Genomic DNA, 25,245 nt, shown 5'->3' on the forward strand with positions numbered 1-25,245 from the left:
AGGAGCTCAGCTGATGCCTCCCCTGGATGTTGAACACCAGGCCAGATGTCGCTGCTATGACGAGAAAAAATAGACAGAATATAAAGCTCACAACAACTTGGCACCTCCTTACCTCTCTGATCTTCTGTTATTACACAACCATCCAAAATCTTCGCTCTTCCTCATCCCCTTTTCTTGTCACAGCTCGTGTCCACTTGATGACCATGGGTCAAGAGCCTTCTCCTGTACAGGAGATAATAATGTCTGGTAATACTGTTTTTATTGGTTATCTGTGTATAATTTTTGTTCGGTGACTTGAAAGGAGCTTCTAGATAAAATATATTGTTATTATCATTATCAATAAAATTTAAAGATGGAATAACAGCAAATAATCCCATACTGGAGCGCAGTAGGAGAACGTAGCAGACTGATATAAAGTGGTCAACTGCCAATTGCAACATATATAAACTTATTCTTAGAAATATGAAGATATGTTTAAATTTTTACCAAAAGTATTGTATCTTAATACTCTAAAATAGTGGTTTTGTAGCTAGTGTAGAGTTATAATACTTACATTATTTCAAGAAAAGAAAGGGAGATGAGAAAGAGTAGGAACCAGTCCAGAGCTGTCAGCATTCAGCACCATAACTTCCACATGAGAATAAAAAAAAGATTTTACCTGGTTAGATGTGACCGTTTACCTGCACAGAAACAGGTGTTTCTATTCACCTCCCCACTTCCCTCTCAGCCTGAGAAGAATCATGTAACTCTTTCCTCTGTGAAGGTCAGGATATCAGATCTGGACTAGATCTTGGGAGCCTACTCAATTTGGATTAATTGTAAAACCAGTAGATATGAAGGGAAAACTACTTAATAAAACTTGTCAAGAAACCAGTGACACAGAGCACACATCCACGTGGTGCATAAAGCATTAAAACACCTAACAAATGGAGATCGGTGTACAAGACAAATAAAAACATGTAATTGCAAAAAGATATTGAAAAGGACATCCCTGTAATTTGACCCAGTTGAGCTAAACCTTCCTGGTGGATTTTTAGAGTCTCTGAACTCATTTTGATTCCAGGAAGGGTGTCATCACATGGGACAGATAAATTAATCATATAGGTACCTGGTGTAATGTAAGAAATTTATCACAATGTAAAAAATGTCAACGCTCCACCCAATTAAAACTATTTCATGACTGTGGCATTTCAGGTTCTCATTTCATACATGTAATCATCTGTTTTAATAAAATACGCAATCACATTCAGGATTTAACATGTAAATGATACTCAAACTTATCATTAATCATGAACTTTAAAGTAAATTCATACAGAGAAGATTTAAAATGGCAAAAGTCATAATGAAATAAAGAAGCAAGGTCATATGCTTCTTATATTTTGGAGATTTTTGGTCTTGTTTCAACTACACTAGTTTTCTAGAGGACAACAGAGAAAAGCAGTTAAAGATGATTAAAGTTACAAAAAGAAGGTTAACTATTTTACAAAATAATTTAATGAATGAAATACTTGAACAACCAATGGCTGCCAAGTGTTAGATGTAAGATTTTTTCACTTTACCTCTCTAGTTGTGCTTTTCCCCGTTTCCCCAGTCAAGAAACAGTAATTGATATTGGAAACCAAAATAAACCACAAATCAATGATTTATGAGTAAAAACAAGATATTGTTTTATTAATATATTATTGCTTAAATGGTGTAGTAAAGTTTGAAGCAAACGTTCTACAATATAAAAGGTTATGTATGTATACAGTCTAGGCATACAAGAATATGACAGAGATGCTCTACTATATGAACCAATAAGCATGTTTACACATAGAAAATAATCTGTGGGTACCAACATATTTATTGATCCTTTTTTCCCCTCCTAAAACCATTTTCATTACTATTGTTTATTGCGTTGCTAACATATTTGTTTTAAACTGGAACACTACTGGGGATTGTTTTGATTATATCCGTATCCATAAGGTAGAAAAAATACAAAATATACCAATTCAAACAATAACAAACAATACAAAAATTATCATGAAAATCCCAAGGTGAAAATATTGTGTAAAATTTTAAATATAGAAATAAATGGCAATATCTCCAGAAGTTTATAGGTTTAGACTATTTAAAATCTACATTTTATCTTAAGTTATTTTAATGCTGCATTAAACCATTTCCCCCTATATTGCAAATCAAACCCCCCTCCCTCCATGCCCCTACATGGAATTTCATAAATTTAATTCAGTTTAACACAGTTTATTTGTGCAATGTGAATTCACAACACAGAAGAAGATTTTAGTAGAGTGTTTGCAAACACTTAACTTCAGCTATCTATCCGTTGCCTCCAAATGTTTGTGGCATCTAAACTATCTTATCGTTTTGAAAAGTTAATCCATGGTTCTCTGTCTTTTTAAAAAGGCTAGGCAGACCAGAAAGCAGTCGTGTTTCAGGCACGGTGAGTCGATGCCAACTCAGTAGGGGTGTTCTAAAAATTGCTAGAAGTTAAAGAATGTCATCACCTAACCTCCCTATATGGTATTGTGCTTGTGACTGTAATAAGAGAGACAAAAATTATACTTGTGGAAAAGACAAAGTGAGTAAAAACACTCTAAATAAATGTGTTGTTTTTTTATTAATCTCAAATAACACTCCTTTATATGGGCTGGCGACTGGCTCAAGCAACCAAAAGGAAACTAGCAGAGATAAAAAAAAAAAAAAATTTGTTTTAGTTTAGTTTGTTCTTCACATTATGGTCCGCTAGAGAGACTTCAACAACAGTAACCAAGTCATTGGCATACCTGTGCATGTGTGAATAGTTTATATTGTGGATACGGAGGGAAGAAATCCCTTACTCTGACTGCAGCTGGGAGGGATTGCTGCATGAAGACTGGCCAGTCTGTGAGTGCAGCAAGGCGGAATCCCTGCTAGTTGTGAGGAGCCAGAATCAGATCTGCTTCCACAGATTTGTCACCAGTGAGTTTTTTTTAAGTGTCACTTGAGGGATACAGGGAGTGGCCAGTGACCCACAACCATAACTTCAGTGTAGAAATCAAAACCATTTTTAAGTATAAATTAACAAGATATGTTTCTTGTTATCCCAATGTAGTTATATAAATAATTACAAGTGTTGTATATTTGTATAGAATAAATCTAATGCTTTTATAATCTGATATATTTTTATTAATGCTCTTTATCTCTGGATGAATTGAATATATCTATTGTTCCACTGGGTTTTTACAACCTTCAGCATCCTTTAAATATAAAAAAAATATATATGTAATTACAACGTGATTCCTCTTTTTAGATGCTGTTCATGAGGTTTTGAGGAATGCCTCATCAGGTCAGGACCTGGAGTTTTTATGTTAATAAAATTCAATGTATTCCTAAAATATTTTTTCTCTGTCTGACCAACTGCCACCTGATACATAAACTGGTACACAATGCTCCTTTCTGCTGAATTTGATGCATGGGAGCGATAGAGGTTTCTTTCTGATTTTACAGTTTGCATTCAGCAAACACAACATGCTGAAATTCACTGTGAGGCTTTGATGACAAAGAAAAAAAAACAAGATACGAAACAAGAAATTAGATGGTCTGAAACTCTGAGAAATCAGACCACAATCCACATCCAGGATAAAGAGGCTCAGTGAATGTGGTGTTGAAGGTGTGGAGGTGAATCAGTGTATCTGAGGAGAATCTGTAGAAGGACACAATTCCAGCAAGATAGTCCACATACACCGCTACTCTGTTCAAGACAGAGGAGGAGGAGGATGGAGAGGAAAAGAAGTAGGAGAGTGGGGATAAATAAGAGGGAGAGTGGGTGGGGGACGAGGATGAGGAGGTAGAAATGGGTGTTTGTATCTTATTGTGACAGTAAGAGTAACTACCATCATTAGAACATGTCAGACTCCATGAGTGATCATTCACTGCAAACACGACATCCTGACTGGTTCCCTTCCTCCTGATTCTTCTGTAACTGGCAGATATAGTAACATCTCCTTTACATTCAACCTCCCAGTAAAAACGACCGTCCTCTAGTTTATTTTGACACAGTAATTGTGGCCAGACATCAAATCTGTCAGGATGATCAGGATATGACTGTTCCTCTTCCACACGTGTCACCTTCCTGTTGCCATCAGACAGTCTGAGTTTGCTGTTCACGGTGTTTGTGTCAATTTCAAGTTGACAGGAATCTGATGGAGAAAACAAACATGATCAGGATGCAGTTCTTCATTTATACACACTTTGATGACGTACTCCATAAAAACTGATGTTATTATTCAAATGAGAAACACTCACACTTTGTCAAACCTGGTACCAACCATTGGTCTCCATAAGGGTCCACCCTGCAAGGAGGAGGAGGAGGATTAGACTATACATGTCAAGAACCAGAGACAGAGGACCCAGTATTCAACCAGACAAGCGAGATGAATGATTAAGATTCATCTTGCCAATTCACAACACATGTCATCTGAATTTACGAAGTGAAATTCAACCAAATCCTTCAGACAGATTGGTCAAAACGTTTCCTCTTTAATGAAACCCAGCAGGTTGCATCAAGTCTCTCCAAGCAGCATTCACTCCTCCTGAAAGAGCGTAGAGCCACAGTGGACAGTCGTCTGCATTGTTGATGGCTTTGCAGCAATCCCTCATACTGAGCATGCATGAAGCCACAGTGGACAGTCGTATGCATTGTTGTTGGCTGCCCTTTACACTCTCTGGCCCTACACCTACCATTGTTGCGGCTGTCTATCGCCCCCCCAAGCCACACAGTGACTTTTTAAATGAATTAACTGATCTTCTAACCCTCCTCTCCTCTCTCTCACCCAATGTAATGTTGGTGGGGATTTGATCAGTTTTCAAATTTTCCAACACACTCTAAAGGTCATACTCTTGACCTAATTTGTTGCTCTGGTCTCACCCTCTCTAACTGTTCAGCTGAGGATCTTCACATATCTGATCATTTCCTTCTTTTATTCAGCATTTCCCCTCGTCTCTTCACAGCAAAGACCCCACGGCTCCTTTCATACCGGAACATTAAGAACATTAACTTGGACACTCTCTCTTCACACATCCTAAGAACTTTAATCCTGGATCCTTCCTCCTCACCGGATGAACTGACATCTCAGTACAATTACTGCATAAATGACATTTTGAACCTCCTTGCCCCAACAAAATCCCGGACTGTCACCTTTTCCCACTCCGCCCCCTGGTTTACCCCTAAACTCTGGACCATGAAGGCTAAGTGCCGTTAACTTGAAAGACTTAAAAAGAAAACCAGTTTAACAGTTTACAGCGAAATGTATATAACTCAGATAACTCAATATAAAGAACTAATCACTAAAACTAAATCCACTTACTATTCCAACCTGATCTGCTCACATGAAGGTAATTCTCGGACTCTGTTTTTGGTGTTTAACAATATTTTAAAATCCCCAGCTCCTCTTCCTACCCACCTATGCTCAACTGACACCTGTAATTCTATAATGCAGTTTTTTATCTCCAATATCTCTAATTTTAATCAACAAATCTAAATCTTCCACCTGCCCACTTGATCCCATCCCGTCTGCCCTGGTCAAATCCTGCCTTCACGCTCTCCTCCCCTTCATAACTTCAATTCAATTTTATTTATATAGCGCCAAATCATGAAACATGTCATCTCAAGGCACTTTACAAAGTCAAGTTCAATCATATTATACAGATTGGGTCAGATTATACAGATTGGTCAAAAATGTCCTATATAAGGAAACCAGTTGATTGCATCAAAGTCCCGACAAGCAGCATTCACTCCTGGGGAACCGTAGAGCCACAGGAAGAGTCATCTGCATTGTACATGGCTTTGCTGCAATCCCTCATACTGAGCAAGCATGAAGCGACAGTGGGAAGAAAAACCACCCATTAACGGGAAGGAAAAACCTCCGGCAGAACCGGGCTCAGTATGAACGGTCATCTGCCTCGACCGACTGGGGTTACAGAAGACAGAGCAGAGACACAACAAGAGAAACAAAAAAAGCACAGAAGCACACATTGATCTAGTAATCTGTTCTACATTAGATGGTAGTAGCGGGTGAGCCGTCTTCTCTGGATGATGTCACAGTTAACAGAACGCCAGAACAGGTGTACCTACTATGAAGAGAAAAGAGAGAGAACAGAAAGTTAAAGGAGAAATGACAACACATAATGCATAATTGAAGAACAGTAGAACTCAATATAGTGAGAAAATTAGATCCTGGTATACTCCAGTAACCTAAGCCTATAGCAGTAAAACTATAAAGGTAGCTGAGAGTAACATGAGTCACTAGTTATAATTTTTGTCAAAAAGAAAAGTTTTAAGCCTAGTCTTAAAAGTAGACGGGGTGTCTGCCTCACGGACCAAAACTGGGAGTTGGTTCCACAGGAGAGGAGCCTGATAGCTAAAGGATCTGCCTCCCATTCTACTTTTAGAGACTCTAGGAACCACCAGCAGACCTGCAGTCTGAGAGCGAAGTGCTCTGTTAGGAACATACGGGGTAATCAGAGCTCTGATATATGATGGAGTTTGATTATTAAGGGCTTTATACGTTAGAAGAAGAATTTTAAATTCTATTCTTGATTTAACAGGAAGCCAATGAAGGGAAGCTAAAATTGGAGAAATATGATCCCTCTTGTTGATTTTCATCAGAACTCTTGCTGCAGCATTTTGAATCAGCAGAAGGCTTTGAACGGCATTTTGTGGACTTCCTGATAGTAAAGAATTACAATAGCCCAGCCTTGAAGTAACAAATGCATGGACCAGTTTTTCAGCATCACTCCTGGACAGAATTTTCTAATTTTGGCGATATTCCGGAGGTGAAAAAAGGAAACTCTGGAAACCTGTTTAATATGGGATTTAAATGACATGTCTTGGTCAAAAATAACACCAAGATTTTTTACTTTATTACCAGAGGCCAGGTTAATGCCACCCAGATTAAGTGATTGGTTAAGAAGTTTATTTTTTGAGGACTCTGGCCCAAAGATTAAAACTTCGGTCTTGTCAGAATTTAGATGCAGGAAATTTAAAGTCATCCAGCTTTTGATGTCATCAAGACATGACTGCAGTCGAAGTAATTGATTGGATTCATCAGGATTTATGGATAAATATAGCTGAGTATCATCAGCATAACAGTGGAAATTAATCCCATGCTGTCTGATAATTTTGCCTATCGGAAGCATATATATAGTAAAGAGAATTGGTCCAAGGACTGAACCCTGTGGTACTCCACAGGTGACCCTAGAGTTTGAGGAAGATTTATTATTAACATGAACAAATTGGAATCTGTCTGACAGATAAGATTTAAACCAGCCTAATGCTTTCCCCTTAATCCCTACAGTATGTTCAAGTCTTTGTAGGAGAATATTGTGATCAACTGTATCAAACGCAGCACTGAGATCTAACAGGACAAGTATAGACACAAGTCCATTATCTGAGGCCATGAGAATATCATTAGTGACCTTCACCAGAGCTGTTTCAGTGCTATGATGAGCTCTGAAGCCTGACTGAAACTCCTCAAGTAGGTCATTACTTTGTAAATGTTCACAAAGTTGATTAGCAACTACTTTCTCAAGAATTTTAGATAAGAAAAGAAGATTAGATATAGGTCTGTAATTTACTAACTCATCTTGATCAAGAGAAGGTTTCTTAAGTAAAGGTTTAATAACAGCTACTTTCAAAACCTGTGGTACATATCCATTTACTAAGGATAGATTAATCATGTCTAAAATAGTGCCACTGATCAAAGGGAATATGTCCTTAAACAACTTGGTTGGGATTGGGTCTAACATACAGGTAGAAGGTTTAGATGAAGCTAAAATTTTAGATAGCTCAGAAAGCTCTACTGCTTCTAAACAGTTCAAACACTGCGCAGATTCTAAAGATTCCTCTAATGCTGCCTCACTTACTGAGGACGAGGTAATCATGTTTGGGAGGATGCCAATTATTTTATTTTTAATGGCATCAATTTTATTTATGAAGAATCCCATAAAATCATTACTACTAAGAGCTAAGGGAATGGATGGATCAACAGAGCTGTGGCTCTGGGTAAGTTTGGCAACTGTACTAAAGAGAAATCTAGGATTATTTTTATTCTCTTCAATTAATGATGAAAAATATGCTGCTCTAACTCTGCGGAGGGTCTTGTTATACAACAATAGTCTGTCCCTCCAGATTAAGTAGGATTCCTCTTGGTGTGTAGAGCGCCATTTTCTCTCCAATTTCCTAACATTGTGCTTCAAGGAACGCAGCTCTGAATTAAACCAAGGAGCCAGCTTCCTGTGAATAATCACCTTCTTTTTCAAGGGAGCTACACTGTCTAATGCAGAACGCAATGAGGAAGTCACATTGTTAGCAAAGGTATCGATTTGTGAATGGGAAGAAACAGCAATGCTGCCATCTACAGGGCATTTCTGCAATACTGAGGATATTAAAAAGGGGACAGACTCTAAGTTTTGATACAGCATTATCCGATAAAAATCTACTATAATGGAACCCTCTTTTGGGGGTGGAGAATTCAGTTAGATTAAACTCAAATGTTATTAAAAAATGATCAGACAGGACAGGGTTGTGAGAGAATACTGTTAATTCTTCACAATCAATGCCATATGTCAGAACAAGGTCTAAAGTATGGAGCCGAGAGTGCGTCGGTTCATGCACATTTTGAGCAAAACCAATTGAATCTAGGATAGTTTTAAAGGCTACACTAAGGTTATCACATTCAGTGTCAACATGGATGTTAAAATCACCCACTATAATAACCTTATCAGTATTTAACACCAAATCAGATAAGAAATCTGACAACTCATCCAAAAACTGAGTGTAAGGGCCTGGTGGACGATACAAAACAACAAACAGAAGAGGTTTTATTGCTTTGCAGTTTGGATGAGGGAAACTGAGGGTTAAATGTTCAAAAGAACTGTAATTATTAGTTGGCCTGGGACTAATTAATAAATCAGACTGAAAGATAGTTGCCACTCCTCCTCCTCTTCCCACAGATCTGGGAATGTGGAAATTTGAATAACTGGAGGGGGTTGACTCATTTATACTAACGTAGTCCTCTTGTAGCCAGGTTTCTGTGAGACAAAACAAATCAATCTGATTATCAGAAATCAATTCATTAACTAACAAAGTCTTTGGAGGGAGAGACCTTATATTCAATAGACCACATTTTATTATTTTATTTTTAGGTTCAAGGTGAACCATTTTGATTTTTATTAGGTTTTTATGATTTGTTCCTTTTAGATCAGTTTTTGATCTGTTAAGTTTTGGCCGTGGGAAAGACACCGTCTCAATAGGATAATGGGTGGGTAACAGTACAGAAGCTGCAGAGAGGTGTGTTAAACTACGGCTCTGCTTCCTGGTCTGGACCCTGGGTTGTCAGCATTTAGGAGAACTAATAAATCCGGCCAGATTCCTAGAAAGAAGAGCTGCACCATCCAAAGTAGGATGGATGCCGTCTCTCCGGATCAGACCAGGTTTTCCCCAGAAAGTTCTCCAGTTATCAATGTAGCCCACGTCGTTTTCTGGACACCACCTAGACAACCAGCGGTTGAATGATGACATGCGGCTAAACATGTCATCACTGGTCAGATCAGGCAGGGGACCAGAGAAAATTACAGAGTCCGACATAGTTTTAGCAAACTCACAAACCGAAGCAACACCAACTTTGGTGACCTCTGATCGGCGTGACCGGGTGTCATTACCGCCAGCATGAATAACAATTTTGCGGTATTTACGCTTATCCTTAGCCAGTAGTTTTAGGTAGGATTCTATGTCGCCTGTTCTGGCCCCTGGTAGGCATTTAACTATGGTCCCTGGTTTCTTTAGTGCCACATTTCTCATTATGGAGCTGCCAATAATTAAGGTCGGCTCCTCGGCGAGATTGCCTCTCAGAGGGGAAAATCATAGAAACGCAGATGGGTTGGTGGTGATCTGGGGTCTGTAATCTAGAGCTATGCTTCCTACGAACTGTCACCCAGCCAGCCTGGTTACCCGGCTGCTCGGGTGCTACTGCTTTAGGTTCGCTACGTGAAGTTACTCTATGCGGCTCCGCACTAGCAAAAGAGCGGCTATCAGCTGGTTTTTCAACAGCACGGAGCCGGGTCTCCAATTCTGAGACCCTCGCCTCCAAAGCTACAAAAACACTACATTTATTACATGTACCATCATCACTAAAGGAGGCAGAGGAATAACTGAACATCTGACACAGAGAGCAGCAGATAGGAGACTTAGTCAGAGACGGAGAAGCCATTATGAGGCTAAGGCTTGGCTAGCGCTAGGCTAACGCTAGGCTAAAGCTAGGCTAACGCCCTATTATCACGGCAAAGAACAAACCGTGTGAAACACGAGGAGTTCCCAAACGTGATGAGCAGCCACAGACAATGTTTTAAAAGTGCTTATGTTTGGAAACAGATGTTACAGCAAAGAGGTTTAAAGATAAAAAGCGAGAGAGCCTGGAGCAAAGCTCCGTCGTTCACACAGCAACAACAGGAAGTGACACAATACGCCTTACCGCAAACAGGAAGTCTGCGAGCCAAATAACTGTCATCATTCAGTCCTCGCTTGGTTATGGAATTGTTCCATCTCTTTTCAAAACTGCTATTATCACTCCTATTGTGAAGAAACCTGGACTGGATCCCAACAATTACAATAATTTCAGGCCAATTTCAAATTTACCTTTTATTTAAAAAATAATTGAAAAAAAAACAGTCGGTTCTCAACATGATTCTCCCTTAACTCACAACAACCTTTATGAACAGTTCCAGCCTGGCTTCCGTCCCCGTCATAGCACTGAAACCGCCCTCTTAAAAATAATCAATGATCTTTTAATAGCAGCTGACTCTGGTGTAATATCGATCCTCATTCTTCTTGATCTAAGTGTCATCTTGACACAGTTTCACACTCTACCCTACTCCATCGACTTTATACAATTGGCATCACTCATTATCCCCTAGCCTGGTTTCAATCCTATCTTTCTGGCCGCACTCAGTTTGTTCAGATTAAGTCATATCGTTCCAACTCCTCTCCAGTTACCACCGGTGTTCCCCAAGGCTCTGTTCTAGGACCCCTACTCTTTATCATCTACATTCTCCCCCATGGCAATATCTTTAGGAAACTTAACATACATTTTCACTGCTATGCAGATGACACCCAGCTCTATCTTTCTTGTAAACCAAACTCTTCACTCCCACCTCCTTCATTAATCTCCTGCTTAACTGAAATAAAATCCTGGTTCACCTCCAACTTTCTTAAACTGAATAATGACAAGACAGAAATCCTCCTAGTGGGAACAAAATCTACTTTATCCAAAGCTGACAGTTTCTCCCTTTCATTTGACAACTCCATAATCTCCCCTTCACCTCAGGTCAAGAGTCTGGGTGTCATCCTTGATAGCACCTTGTCCTTCTCCTCTCACATTAACAACCTTACCCGTTCCGCTTACTTTCACTTACGCAATATCAATCGCCTTCGCCCCTCTCTCTCCCCTAGCTCCACCTGCACTCTTGTTCATAGTCTGGTCACTTCCCGCATCGATTACTGTAATTCTCTTCTTTTCGGTCTTCCTCAAAAATCCATTCACAAGCTTCAGTCAGTACAAAACTCAGCAGCTCGCATCATTTCTAGAACCCCCTCTTTTCATCACATCACCCCAGTCCTGCAGCAGCTCCACTGGCTACCTGTGAAGTTCAGAATTCAGTTCAAAATCCTCCTATTTACTTTTAAAGTTATTCACAATCTCTCCCCTCCATACCTTTCTGATTTACTTTAGATTTCTACTCCCTCCCGCATACTTAGTTGTTCCATCAGCCCGTCTTAGCACAATGGGGAGCAGAGCTTTTTTCGTTCTGCGCCCACACTCTGGAATTCTCTCCCCCCTGACATCTGCAATACCGAGTCTTTACCCTTGTTCAAATCTAAACTCAAAACCCACATGTTCAAGATTGCATTTTCATTATGATTTTAATATTACTTTCCTGTGTGTAGTTTGTGTTGTTTCTTTTAATTATGATGACATTACTTTTACCATTTATTGTTTTTAGATGTACAGTGACCTTGAGTGTTTTGAAAGGCACTTGAAATAAAATGTATTATTATTATTATTATTATTATTATCTGATCAGATTGTGCTAGAAGAGCAGTGACATTAGGAGTGAACTTATGGTTTCTAGTTTTGAATGTGAGCAGCGCGCTACATTAACTGACATGGTGGTGTATAGCGAAATTTGTTGTCTTTAATTTGATTATGCAATGCTTAAATATTTGTGCGTTACTTTGTTGTACAAACCTTGAAAATTTAAAAAGGGCAGGAAACCACAAGTTTCCTCTGACACTCCTTACTGAGCTTAAATTGTATTAATTCTTACTTTTCTGTTAGTTATTATTGTTATTGTACACTGTATATTTACAAATGTTCATATTTTTTCCCTTACTTTTTGTATGTTTTTCTTTGAAATACTCAAAATAACAAATTTATTCATGCATTCAATGTAGTTTCTTTTAGAGGCACAGAATGAAAGTTCAGGGCATGATAAAAAAATAATAGTGATACTTTCAGCTGTTTCTCCTCTATCTAGAAGAAAGTGGTAGGTCTCTCCATACCTGAGAGTTTCAAGTCTCCAGTGTGTATCCTTCTGTCCAGCTGACAGCTGCCTCAAGCCTGCTTCTCCTGGATGATTGTAGCGCAGGTCCAACTCTTTCAGATGTGAGGGGTTGGAGCTCAGAGCCGATGCCAGAGAAGTGCAGCCTTCCTCTGATATGAGACAGCCTGATAGCCTGCAAGGAAAATATAATACATGATTTAGTCCCAAATTAAATACAAAGCTTAAGATTAAAGTTCAATCCAAGTTTGAGTATTTTTTTGGCAGTGAACCAAATATAAAAAAGTAAAGAAATGGGTCAATAAGACAGATTAACAAACAGAGGAGGATGAAAAGCTGCTTGATATTATTTAGAATGAGCAGTGGCTGCCAGTGATGAGCAGAAATTCAGTGGGAATGAAAAGTGACAAATCATGCTTTTAATTTTTTCCTTTTCACATTGAAATTATTCAGTTATGGCCTATATAAAGTGGACCAGCAATGCTTTAGGTTGTATTCCTCTTTATTGTTGCTCCACAGTCCCTCTTTTAAACAAGCTACATACTCAACAAAAACCAAGAATTGTGTTCTTTATATCAGGGTGACAAACACATGAGAAAAGTTTGTTTGGTTTTGTCTATTGATACTCCACGAGAAGCCCAGCTGCCAAAATCCGACCTACTACACATGTCACTGAAGATCATTTGAGAGCAGAAGGGTGAAAGGACACACAGAGAAAGTTGAGCACAGGGCTGGCGGAGAGCTGAAATTAGATGAGCAGACAAAAATTGAAGCTCACAGTGTGCTCTGCCGCTATTTGGAAAGACACTGGGGTCAGGACTGCCCGGCTAGAATAATTTATAGAAGAAATGCTGCCAGTGAGCAGAAGTGGCATGTTCGACCACATAACCAACAGAGTTGCGTGACTACAGTTCTAAATTTGATAGATGCATGAGACATTTCTGCATTTCCAATCTGAACACAGTCATTTAAATTCTGTCCAATTACAGTACAGTAGTCAGACACCCCATGAGAAAATGGTCCTCCCCAGACGTTGTGTCGAGAACAAGCAGGGAGACCCCCCAAGACAGGACTGAGAGGAGAAAACTACGTCATTGAAAGAATATAAAAAATGTCTCAGTTCTTGTGGAGTATTTAGTAGCCTTTACTACTATCCTGAGGTCCATCTGAGAGAAACTCGTCTTGGTACCGTCTCTTTAAATGTAAAGGAGGCACTTCATACCCCACCCCCCGCCACGTCACAGAGCATTCCTCTCCATCCTGTTCGGCCATTCTTGTAGTCTGCTGTGAGATGGTGTGATGTAGTGATGGGTCCGGCAACACCGATGCGTCTGCGCATGTGTCGGTCTCATAGAGCGAAACCCGTGTCAATGTGTGTATTGCTACGGAAAAGTCACGTGACCGATACAGGAACTGTTTCGGTCACGTGACCAATACAGCACCTGTTTCGAACTGACTGACGCGCCAAACTGTTTCTGTTCCCTCTAAGCTGCACGCGTGTGCATTCGCGCACAGCAGCGCGCACAGCAAAGCTATGCTGCACAGTAAAGAAAATCCAAGCTGAACTGTAAACAAAATAACGGTTAATAATGGTTAATTTTTAACTATTTTGCAACTCTGGTGTGATGGTGTTGTACCACAGTCTCGCTCTGTGAGCGCCAGGTGCTGATCGGAGCGCACCACTGATGGATGGGTTCTGCAACGCTTTTTTGGTTGGGCGGGTTGCGCTGTGCGTCTTTGTTCTGAGCGTCGTTTCAGAAAAAAACGGCTGATCTACACTGAGTAGAAAGCTGCTACTCTGAGTAGTTTTTCCTCCCTTTGTCATACTCAGCATGTCCGATTTCAGAACAGATGATATCAGTCAGGTAACTAAACACAGCGCCCGATCAACCATTTGTAAAAAAAAAATAAAAAAGCCAGTCCACAAGCATCCTCCTTCACATTATTTATTGACTGTATCTAAAAAAAATCAAATATATGTTTAATTCAAATGAAAATATAAAATAATACAATGCAACATACAATGATTTAAATTGTATTGTGTATACTTGGTCATCAAATCAGTGTCAGTTAACTCTGTCAACCAGGTTGCCTGTAGTGATTTTTAAGGTCCAGCAGGTGTCAGTATTCAGTGACACAGTATCGGCACAGAGTTGCAATGTGTCGAAACGTTTCATGACGCCTCATCGACCCATCACTAGTGTGATGAATTGTGGGAGTTAATACACCAAACAGCCTAACATTTTGACTTGTCCACCTGTAGTTTCAGCATCCTTTAGCTTGGACTACAGAATTGTGGCAAAAGAATAAAAATAGTGCATTTGTGAAGCTTTGTTTAGCAGCTCTGCAGCAAATACTCTGACGTAATTGTTAAAAAAAAACATAATAGAGAGTAAAGAAAACAGAACAGCTTGGAAAATACCCCAAACACAATATAAAGATACATACGCAGCTCCTGGACAGACTACATTCAACTTCTCTCCAATGCAAGACTCCAAGTACACAAAAACATTTATTTGAAGACTAAAAAAAACTTGATTTCGCATAATTTGTCCACTTTAAATTAGGATGAAGGTCGTAGAAGCTATGAAACCTCACCTAAGAATCTCCAGTTTGCAGTTTGGACTCGCCAGTCCAGCAGAGAGAAGCTTCACACCTGGATCCTGCAGGTTGTTGTTACTCAGGTCCAGTTCTCTGAGCCTGGAGGACTGGGAGCTGAGAACTGAGGCCAGAGCTTTGCAGCTCATCTCTGTGAGGTTACAGCCAGTCAGTCTGCAAGCACAATGTAGAGAAAATAATAAACAGACGGTTTTCTTTTTACCCTGATAAATGTGGTCAATGAAAATGTTTTGCAAGAAAGCTTTAGCTTTGTGAAAAAGTATTGTAGCAGTGTGCACTAACATAGCTCGGTTGGAAGCTTTGACCACCGGCAGCAGCTTCAGGAGAAAATCCTCTGAAGCAGAATATTTCTTCAGGTCAAACACGTCGAGATCTCTCTCTGATGACAGCAAGATGAAGATCAGGGCGGACCACTGTGCAGGCGACAGTTTATCTGTAGAGAGACTTCCTGATCTCAGGGACTGTTGTATCTCCTCCTCTAGAGAATGATCATGGAGTTCATTCAGACAGTGGAACAGATTGATGCTTTTCTCTACAGCGAGATGTTCCTCGTTGATCTTGCTCTTGATGTAGCTGACAGCCTCTTGGTTGGTCTTGATGTTAGTTCCTCTGTGTGACGTCAGACCTTGTAGCAGACTCTGATTGGTCTGCAGGGAAAGTCCCAGGAGGAAGCGGAGGAACAGGTCAAGATGTCCGTTTGGAAACTGTAGGACCTTGTCTACTGCACTCTGATAAAAGCTCTCTGGTTCAACCTTTTTCCTAAATAGAAGGAACCACCACAACCAGAGAAAAGTTTGTCTTTCTTCCAGAAGGTTGACACCAGAGTTAATGAAGGTCAGATGAACATGAAGAGCAGCCAGAAACTCCTGAACACTCAGATGAATGAAGCAGAACACCTTGTCCTGGAACAGTCCTCCTCTCTCCTCTCTGAGGATCTGAGTGAACACTCCTGAGTACACTGAGGCTGCTCTGATATCGATGCCACACTCTGTCAGGTCTGATTCATGGAAGATCAGGTTTCCTTTCTGCAGCTGATCAAAAGCCAGTTTTCCCAGAGAATCAATCATCTTCCTGCTCTCTGGACTCCAGTCTGCATCTGTTGCATCTCCACCATCATACTTGACCTTCTTCACTTTGAACAGAACCAGAAGGAAGTGGATGTACATCTCAGTGAGCATCTTTGGCAGCTCTCCTCCCTCTCTGGTCTCCAACACGTCCTCCAGAACCGTAGCAGTGATCCAGCAGAAGACTGGGATGTGGCACATGATGTGGAGGCTTCTTGATGTCTTCATGTGGGAGATGATCCTCATGGCCTGCTCCTCATCTCTGAACCTCTTCCTGAAGTACTCCTCCTTCTGAGGGTCAGTGAACCCTCTGACCTCTGTCACCATGTCAACACACTCAGGAGGGATCTGATTGGCTGCTGCAGGTCGTGTGGTTATCCAGATGCGAGCAGAGGGAAGCAGTTTTCCCCTGATGAGGTTTGTCAGCAGAAGATCCACTGAGGTGGACTCTGTAGCATCAGTCAGGATCTCCTGGTTCTGGAAGTCCAGAGGAAGTCGACTCTCATCCAGACCATCAAAGATGAACATAACCTGGAAGTGTTCAAAGCTGCAGATTTCTTTGGTTTTAGTAAAGAAGTGATGAACAAGGTCCACCAAGCTGAACCTTTTCTCTTTCAGCACATTCAGCTCTCTGAAGGTAAATGGAAATATGAACTGGATGTTCTGGTGGGCTTTGCCTTCAGCCCAGTCCAGAGTGAACTTCTGGGTTAAGACTGTTTTCCCAATGCCAGCCACTCCCTTTGTCATCACTGTTCTGATTGGTTGATCTCTTCCAGGTGGGACTTTAAAGATGTCTTCTTGTCTGATGGTTGTTTCTGGTCTGTGTGGTTTCCTGGATGCTGCTTCAATCTGTCTGATCTCATGTTCCTCATTGACCTCTCCAGTCCCTCCCTCTGTGATGTAGAGCTCTGTGTAGATCTGGTTCAGTAGGGTTGGACTTCCTGCTTTAGCGATCCCCTCAAACACACACTGGAACCTCTTCTTCACAGCAGATTTATGTTTATCCTCACAAACAGCAGCACAGTGTTCTGCATTAACATAAACACATAATTTTATATGAAAAACAGTTTAGCAAACATGTGAAGTGGGAAGATATGTTAGGCCCAGCCATGGTAGGAGACAAGGACTAAACTGCACACAGAGAACAAAAAAAACAAATTATAACCCTTAATCCCAGAATGCAAAGCATGAATAGACTTTCATGACCATTCCTTCCTTCCAGGAAGGACTTTCACACCAAGGATCTTCTGGGGCCTCTTTGCACAGCCTGCACCTGAGATCTTACCTGGTCTGGTAGATCTGGGCCTCTATTGCTCTGGTGCTCAAGGCCCGCTCCTGTGCTGCCATGATCAGAACTTCACTACTGTCCTTCAGTCCAGCCCTCTCTAGTCACTGGTAGGATTTGGTCATATTTACTACTTCAGCTATGTGTCGGTGGTACATCCCATGCAGGGTTTTTCCTCTCATGATCTTTCCTTCAGTTCCTTCTCTTCCAGCTTCTATTGTCTGAGACATTTGCTGAGCACTTCATCCCTTGGAGCCATCTACCTGATATATTTTTGGAGCTTGGTTGTTTCATCTTCTATGGTGGCTCTGGGCTCCCTAGACCTCTACCTCCTTCTTTTTTGCTTAATGTATAGCCTAAGGATGCTGGATTTGGGGTGGCATGTAGCCAAGGGTTACTGGAGCAGTACAATTCCAATAGTGTCTTGTTGTCTTCTAGTGTCCATTGCCTACATGTTTCAGTAGCTCATTTGTTGTCATAGTGCCCTGGTTCCTCAACACTTGACACAGACCTTGTTTGACTGGACTGAGCAGGTATGGTTTTCTGTTTTTTACTTTCAACATATATAATATGAGGTAAGCATCAGCCTTAGTGGTCTTGCCCAAGACCAACACTGAATTCAATTCAATTCAATTTAATTTTATTTATATAGCGCCAAATCATGAAACATGTCATCTCAAGGCACTTTACAAAATCAAGTTCTTTTTTTTTTTTTTTTTTCTTTTTTTAATGGTATCATTTAAAATATTTATTAAGACACTTTTCCCTGACCACATTTTTTTTACGTGTGACACAATGTCTGAACAAAGATAATTAAATTAAAACTTTCTGCAAAGCTAGAAAAACTTGATATCCTTGATTCATTTCCTGAAGGCAATAAACCTTGAGTGTGTAATTTAATCTAAATATACAAACATCTGTTATGTGAAGGCATCAGAGGTATGTTAGCGCACCTCAATAAACAAAGGGCATCATGGAAACCAAGGAAAGCTTCCAGCAAACAAGGGTTAATGTGAAGAGTTTCAAAGCATAGTTTGGTTATAAAACAATATTGCAAGCTTTGAGGATCCCTCAGAGCCCTGATGAATTTGTTGTCTGAAAAGTTAAAGAATATGGCACAGAGGTAACACTACCAAGTTATGGCCCTCCACCTACTGGAAGGGCAAACAGAGTATTAATGAAAGAAGCAGCCCGAAGATAGCAGGTGAACTGTTATTTGTTAAGGTTTAGATCAGGGGTGTAAAACTCCAGTACTGAAATTTTAGATGCATCCCCGGTCATATGTACCTGAGTCAAACGGCTCTATCTCAGCTTCCAGTCAAAGGCTTCTTAACTTACCCTTACAATTACATTCCATAAAAAAACAGTGATCTGGTTAAACGGCCCTTCTGAATACAAGTTCAGTCTTAGTGTAATCCCCCACATGCATCACTGCTGTGAATGAATGTGCTGAAAACATAGAAAGACTAAGAGCTGCCGCCGCTAACCCCCCCTCCCCCTACAAAATCAAGTTCAATCATATTATACAGATTGGGTCAGATTATACAGATTGGTCAAAAATGTCCTATATAAGGAAACCAGTTGATTGCATCAAAGTCCCGACAAGCAGCATTACTCCTGAAGAAGCGTAGAGCCACAGGGAGAGTCATCTGCATTGTACATGGCTTTGCTGCAATCCCTCATACTGAGCAAGCATGAAGCAACAGTGGGAAGAAAAACCACCCATTAACGGGAAGGAAAAACCTCCGGCAGAACCGGGCTCAGTATGAACGGTCATCTGCCTCGACCGACTGGGGTTACAGAAGACAGAACAGAGACACAACAAGAGAAACAAAAAAGCACAGAAGCACACATTGATCTAGTAATCTGTTCTACATTAGATGGTAGTAGCGGGTGAGCCGTCTTCTCCGAATGATGTCACAGTTAACAGAACGCCAGACCAGGTGTACCTACTATGAAAAAAAAGAGAATGAATGAAACCATCCAGCATCTCACAGCAGGGTGCAAGATTCTAGCAGGGAAGGAATACATGGAACGACATAACCATGGGACTGGTATAGTGTACAGAAACATCTGTTCAGAATACCAACTGGAGACCCCCAGGTCAAAATGGGAGTCACCTCCCAAGGTGGTGGAGAATGACAGAGATTTGGTCCTGTGGGACTTCCAGATACAAACACAAACAATGGTAATGGCAAACCAACCGGACATTGTGATAATTGATAAACAGCAGAAAACAGCTGTTGTGATTGATGTGGCCATCCTGAGTGATGGAAACATCAGAAAATAAAAGAGCACACGACACTGGAGAAATACCAAGGGCTCAGGGAAGAACTATAAAGAGTCTGGAAGGTGAAGACACCAGTAGGGGCCGTGGTCATAGGAGCACTTGGGGCAGTAACCCCCAGTCTGGAGAAGTAGCTCGTACAGATACCTGGAAAAACATCAGACATCTCAGTCCAGAAGGGCACACTCTGAGGTACAGCTAAAGCTTGTTACATACTCCATGAGAACATAAAGATTTATCTTCTTGTAGTCAGGGTGGGAAGAAAACAAAAAAAGTTAGTTTTGGCTCTGTCTATTCATGCTGCGCGAGGCGCTCAACTGCAGAATTCAGCCCCACTATACACGTCACTGAAGATCAGGCTGGCAAATTTGTAAAAGAGATGAAGGAGACAGACATGGCTCTGAGACCTACCAATCCAGAATCAGTCAGTCTCTTAGCTGTGGGAAACAAAATCTCCCATCAGATGTAAATAATTCTGGCCTTCACTGTGTGTGTAATTTCTTTGTTTTTCTGTCCTACAGAAACAATGGCTTCTGTGTCTCTTTCCTGTCCTTTCAACCCCATCCAGTTCCAGCATATGGCTGTTCATGCAGAGCGTTGTTCTGGAGATTTCATTGCGTTAAAAAGGGTGCATGAATATTATGCACAAACATCTGTCAATGTTTTTGATTAGAAAAACAGCATTTACCCATTTAGTTAACTCTTCCTTAAGAAAATGAACTTACTGCTCTGCAGACAGACAGACAGCTCCTCCTGCTGCATCCTCTTCAGAAAATTCAGGACGATCTTTACTAATGCTTTACTGTTGTTCCTTCTCTGCTCTTCATCATCACCTTCCAGCACCTCTTCATCGTCCCTCTGACCCACAATGAGCTCTGGACGGTCAGTGCTCAGAAACTTCTGGATTATCTTGAGCTCCTTCCTCACAAAATCGATAATATTATCCTCCAGCAGCTAGAACAGAATCAAAGAGGATTTCTGCATTAGACAGAAATCAGGACTGATTGTAGTGGAACCCTGATCTACGAACAGCAACCTGGAGATCAGAACAGATGTAACATAGCTGCACATGTACAGACCGTGAATATGGAGTCCAGTTGTGTTTGATCCTGCCGGCCGCAATAATCACTGGGAACATCCTTCCTCCCATCGGCTCTGTGGAAGAATCAGAAAACCAGTTAACTCGTCTGCTTTTCCTGGTTCAAGATGTCCATTCAGTCCAGAACATAACTAAGTGACATTTATTTATATACCTCCTTTAGTGCTTTCCAAAGAGAACATAAAACCTGATTAGATTTAAAAAGTAATCAGAGGTGACCTATTATGCTTCCTTTTAAACATTTAGGATATGCCAATAGGCTATTCAAAATATTTTTATATTTCTGCACAATATCAATAGTCCAGCATGAATAAACATTCCTAATCTAAAACACGGTGACTTTAAAAAATTATGAAAATGTTGCACTGGCCCAGTCAAAGTAAAGACCTCAACCAAATAAAAATACTGATGAGATTTTCAGAGAGCTGTGCAGAAACAAATGCCTGCAAACCTGAGTGGATTGAAGCAACACTGGAAAGAAGAGTGGAGCAAAGGTCCTCCACGGAGGTCTGGGACACTACGGCTCTGAGTGGTTGTGGTTCTGCCAAGTTGGATCATCACATTAACCGAGTTGTTCTGCTTTGTTGGGTCATGAAGTGGACCAATTGATTTTTCCATATTGGGCCACAAGTGGATTTAGTGATTCAGCTGTGTTGAATCATGAAGTAGACCTACTTTTTCTGCTATGTGGGATCTTTACATTGACCCAGTGGTTCTGCGATGTTGGTTCATTATGTGGTTTTACCATGTTGGGTCATAAAATGGAAGCCATCATTCTACTGTGTTGGATCATGAGGTGTACCTAGTAGTTCTGCCAAATTGGATCATGAAGTTAATCTAACTTCAGATTAAAAAACGGAAACATTCCCATCAGAACCTCTGCAATAAATCCAAAATCCAATATTCACTTGTCCACATAATGAAAACATTTCAGTCTGATGTTTAAAGCTCACCTTGTTGAAGCAGAAGGATGTTTGGATGAGAACTCAAGGATGTGATGCATGGATATGTCGCTGCTTAAGGACACAGAACTGGGTTCAGATTCATTCTTATTTTTGACTCTCTGATGAAGCCTGAGAGGAGAATGTTATAGAATAGAATAAAAATACATTTATTGACCCACAATGAGGAAATTTTGGCATGACTGGCAAAGACAGGTAGACAGAAGACAGCAGGCTTACACTCTAGATTAAATAACATGAATAAAAAGCTACGTTTAAAGTTAAGCTGTACAGCAGAAGAGAAATAATTTATCAGAAAGGGGAAAATACTATGCAGTTAATAAAAGGTAATACAGCATATTCCGGTAAAAATGAAATGTACAAGTTAAAATATAAGAACGACAGCAGATTTACAGAGTGATGTGAGAAAACTATACAATAAGCATAACTGTATAAATACTCCCAGAGAAGCTAAAGAGTGTGAAAATGGACATTAAGATCTGAGAGTCAGTGTAAATGATTCTTTACCAGATCAAGAACCAATGGGACCAGTAACACGTTTGAAGACATTTAGTCTCTTGTGGTCGGCAGAGATTATTATTTAACAGCAGCTGGGAGGAAGAACCTACAGAAGTGCTCCTTAGAGCATCTAGGATGCAGCAGCCTGTCACTGAAAGGGCTCTCCAGCTCTGCTACAGCTCCATGCATGAGGTGGAGACACTGTCCAACTGTGATGTTATTTTTCTCAGTTGTTCTGTCTCCCACCACCTGCACTGGGTCTAGGGGACATTCCAGGACAGAGCTGGTCCTCCTAATGAGCTTATCCAACTGCTTCCTACTAGCAAATGATTCGCTGCTGCTCCATGATTACAGCTTCAGACATCATTGACTGCCTCACTCCAATTAAACAACAGATGGCTCAGGAGGGGAGGAAACGGAAGGAACAACAGGTGGCAATTAATACAGGTGAGGAGAGTGAAGGTAATTAGCATGAGAGAGAGGGTGATGACCTGACAGGGGCAGGGAGAAGCAGAATCTAACAGGAATGCTTGAAGAATGACCAGATAGGTAAGACTAAACTAACTAAACTGAGAACATCCAGGGAGGAAAATAGGAATAAAATAGAGCCACGTATCAACTACTAACAACCTAAAACTAAGGGCTGTCCAGACTTAGCTGGATTTGGGCGTATATGACAAACTTCTTTGTCGGTTAAGGGGTCCGATCACAATGAAGCGGCCGCAAAACATATTACATCTGAAACCAGCTCCTAGAATGGGTAAGTTTGAAGCCACCCCCGCTCCGCCTCCATCGTGACACCCATGTACGCATAACCGGCTAGACACTGGTGCATCTGCACATGCTTGCAAGTTCATGCAAATTGCACAGTTCTTTGACTTGAACTATTCACAATTTTTTTTACTTCTCAGGAAGATTTCTCTGTACATTCAACTTGAACAGTTATGTATTTGTCTGTGTCTGTGTGTTATGTATGAAGCCAGTGTCTCACCAAAACCTTCATTATGGTCACATAAGGACTACAAATACTTTTGCTTCTTAACATTAGATGTAAACCAGAACACAACTTATATGGTATGGACCCTGTTGGGGAAGGACAGTGGACAGTTAGAGATGATGATCTCACCTCTGAACTTTGCCCTGGCTTTCATGGTCTTCACACAGAGTAGTTTTAGAGGGAGGGACTTCCTCCTCTCTGGTCTCGCATTGATCCATGCTGATGAATCCACATCAGCTCACACACACACGTTCCACCTTAATCTACAGAGAAATCACAAATCATCAATCTAAACGTTGACATAAATTACATTAAAGATCACATGTTTGCTCTCAAAGTATCAATAATTGCCTCTGGTTTTTTGTTGAACATCAGCTCAGTAAGTACAATTTATTCATTTTAATAAAATTTTATTTATGTAGTAAAATGCAGTTTAAGACAGTTGAAAGACCGTTAAAAAAAGATCTGAGTGTATATATATATATATATATATATATATATATATATATATATTATATATAGTGTGTGTATATATAAACACCGCTGTTAAAAAAAAAAAAAAAAAATATATATATATATATATATATATATATATATATACTACTACATAAATAGAAGTAGTGTGTATATATACTACTACATAAATAGAAGTAGTATATATATATATATATATATATATATATATATATATATATATATATATATATATATATATATATATATGTAGTAAAATGCAGCTTGAACAAATTCAAAACATATATTAAGTGCAGCCTTGGCCATTTTATACTGTTGCTTAGCGATCTATTCAGAACACTGAAATCAAACTCAACCCTTTATTCAAACAATTTCTTACCAAAACTGCAAGTTTTATCAAAGAACATGTACTCTCTGAACTCTTTGAAGTGGGTGGAGCTTGGTTCCTGGGTCTGCGTTTGTGATTGGGTGGGAGGATGTAATGATGTAACATAACCCTACATGGCTAGAATGCAAAAGGAGAGAAAGCTGTTCTATTGAACTTTTTATTGATCCTTTTTTCTATCATCTATATATGTCCATTGATTGATATATATCGTTATTGAAGTACATAGTACAGTCTTTGTCCAACAGCTTGGAAGCATCTGTCTCCTTGGATCCTAAAGCGAGTGCGAGGGGCCATCAGTAGGTTCTGCTCTAAGGATCTCAGGCTATGAGTTGCTCAGGGAGCTCAGTTTATGGGTCTCAGACATCTTAAAGGAACAGTAAAGTTGTACGTCCTCTGTAAACAGATGGCAGGAGACATCACTAAACTGTAGTGCTACCCTACTTAAGGGGAGCAGGTGCAATAAAAATAAAATTAGCCCCAAGACAGAGCTCTGAGGTAGCAAACAACATTGATGCAATGGCATTTTTTCAACATTGATTAATTCACTAGAATTGGCTGATCAACCAAAAATCAAAATTTTTTACCATAATTCAACATTGGATTAACATCTTTTGCTATCTGGGTACTTTTTTTTACTAAAACTGGACTAAAACTATTGCATTTAGAAAAGTCTAAAATCTGTCTAAAACTAATAAGCATTTCGTCTAAAGGACTAAGACTAAAATTAAAATGGCTGCCAAAAACCACGAACCACTGTCCACAAAACAGCACTGAGATTCATAATAAATGAAACAGAAGAGGAGATTAAAGATGCTGCAGCAGAAAGATCAACCTAGAAGAACCGTTTCTGATCCATCAGAACTAAAAACTGGATTCATCACCTGCATGAAATACAGCTAGTTTTACTCACAGGTAGGCGTCTATCTTTTACTGTGATCAATCAGTAATCCAGGGATCCTGGATTTTTGTATCCAAACA

The 25,245-nt window shown here is 40.1% G+C and overlaps 2 protein-coding genes across 2 annotated transcripts in view; both read right to left on the bottom strand.

The window, feature by feature from the left end:
* Window positions 1-25,245, bottom strand: part of LOC118562707 — a 275,945-nt gene that overhangs the window by 226,431 nt on the left and 24,269 nt on the right. The gene's annotated exons all lie outside the window — the stretch shown is intronic.
* LOC105923972 (NLR family CARD domain-containing protein 3) lies at window positions 3,549-23,640 on the bottom strand. The gene is made up of 10 exons (XM_036135537.1): window positions 23,535-23,640; window positions 21,902-22,021; window positions 20,929-21,004; window positions 20,575-20,803; window positions 15,496-17,305; window positions 15,193-15,366; window positions 12,596-12,769; window positions 4,285-4,331; window positions 3,812-4,178; window positions 3,549-3,736 (listed from the first exon to the last, which is right to left on the bottom strand). The coding sequence occupies exons 1-10, from the start codon at window positions 23,621-23,623 to the stop codon at window positions 3,571-3,573; spliced, it is 3,252 nt and encodes a 1,083-aa protein (XP_035991430.1). The 5' UTR covers window positions 23,624-23,640; the 3' UTR covers window positions 3,549-3,570.

Source organism: Fundulus heteroclitus, chromosome 3, assembly GCF_011125445.2.
Source record: "Fundulus heteroclitus isolate FHET01 chromosome 3, MU-UCD_Fhet_4.1, whole genome shotgun sequence".
In the NCBI taxonomy this organism is placed as follows: Eukaryota; Metazoa; Chordata; class Actinopteri; order Cyprinodontiformes; family Fundulidae; genus Fundulus; species Fundulus heteroclitus.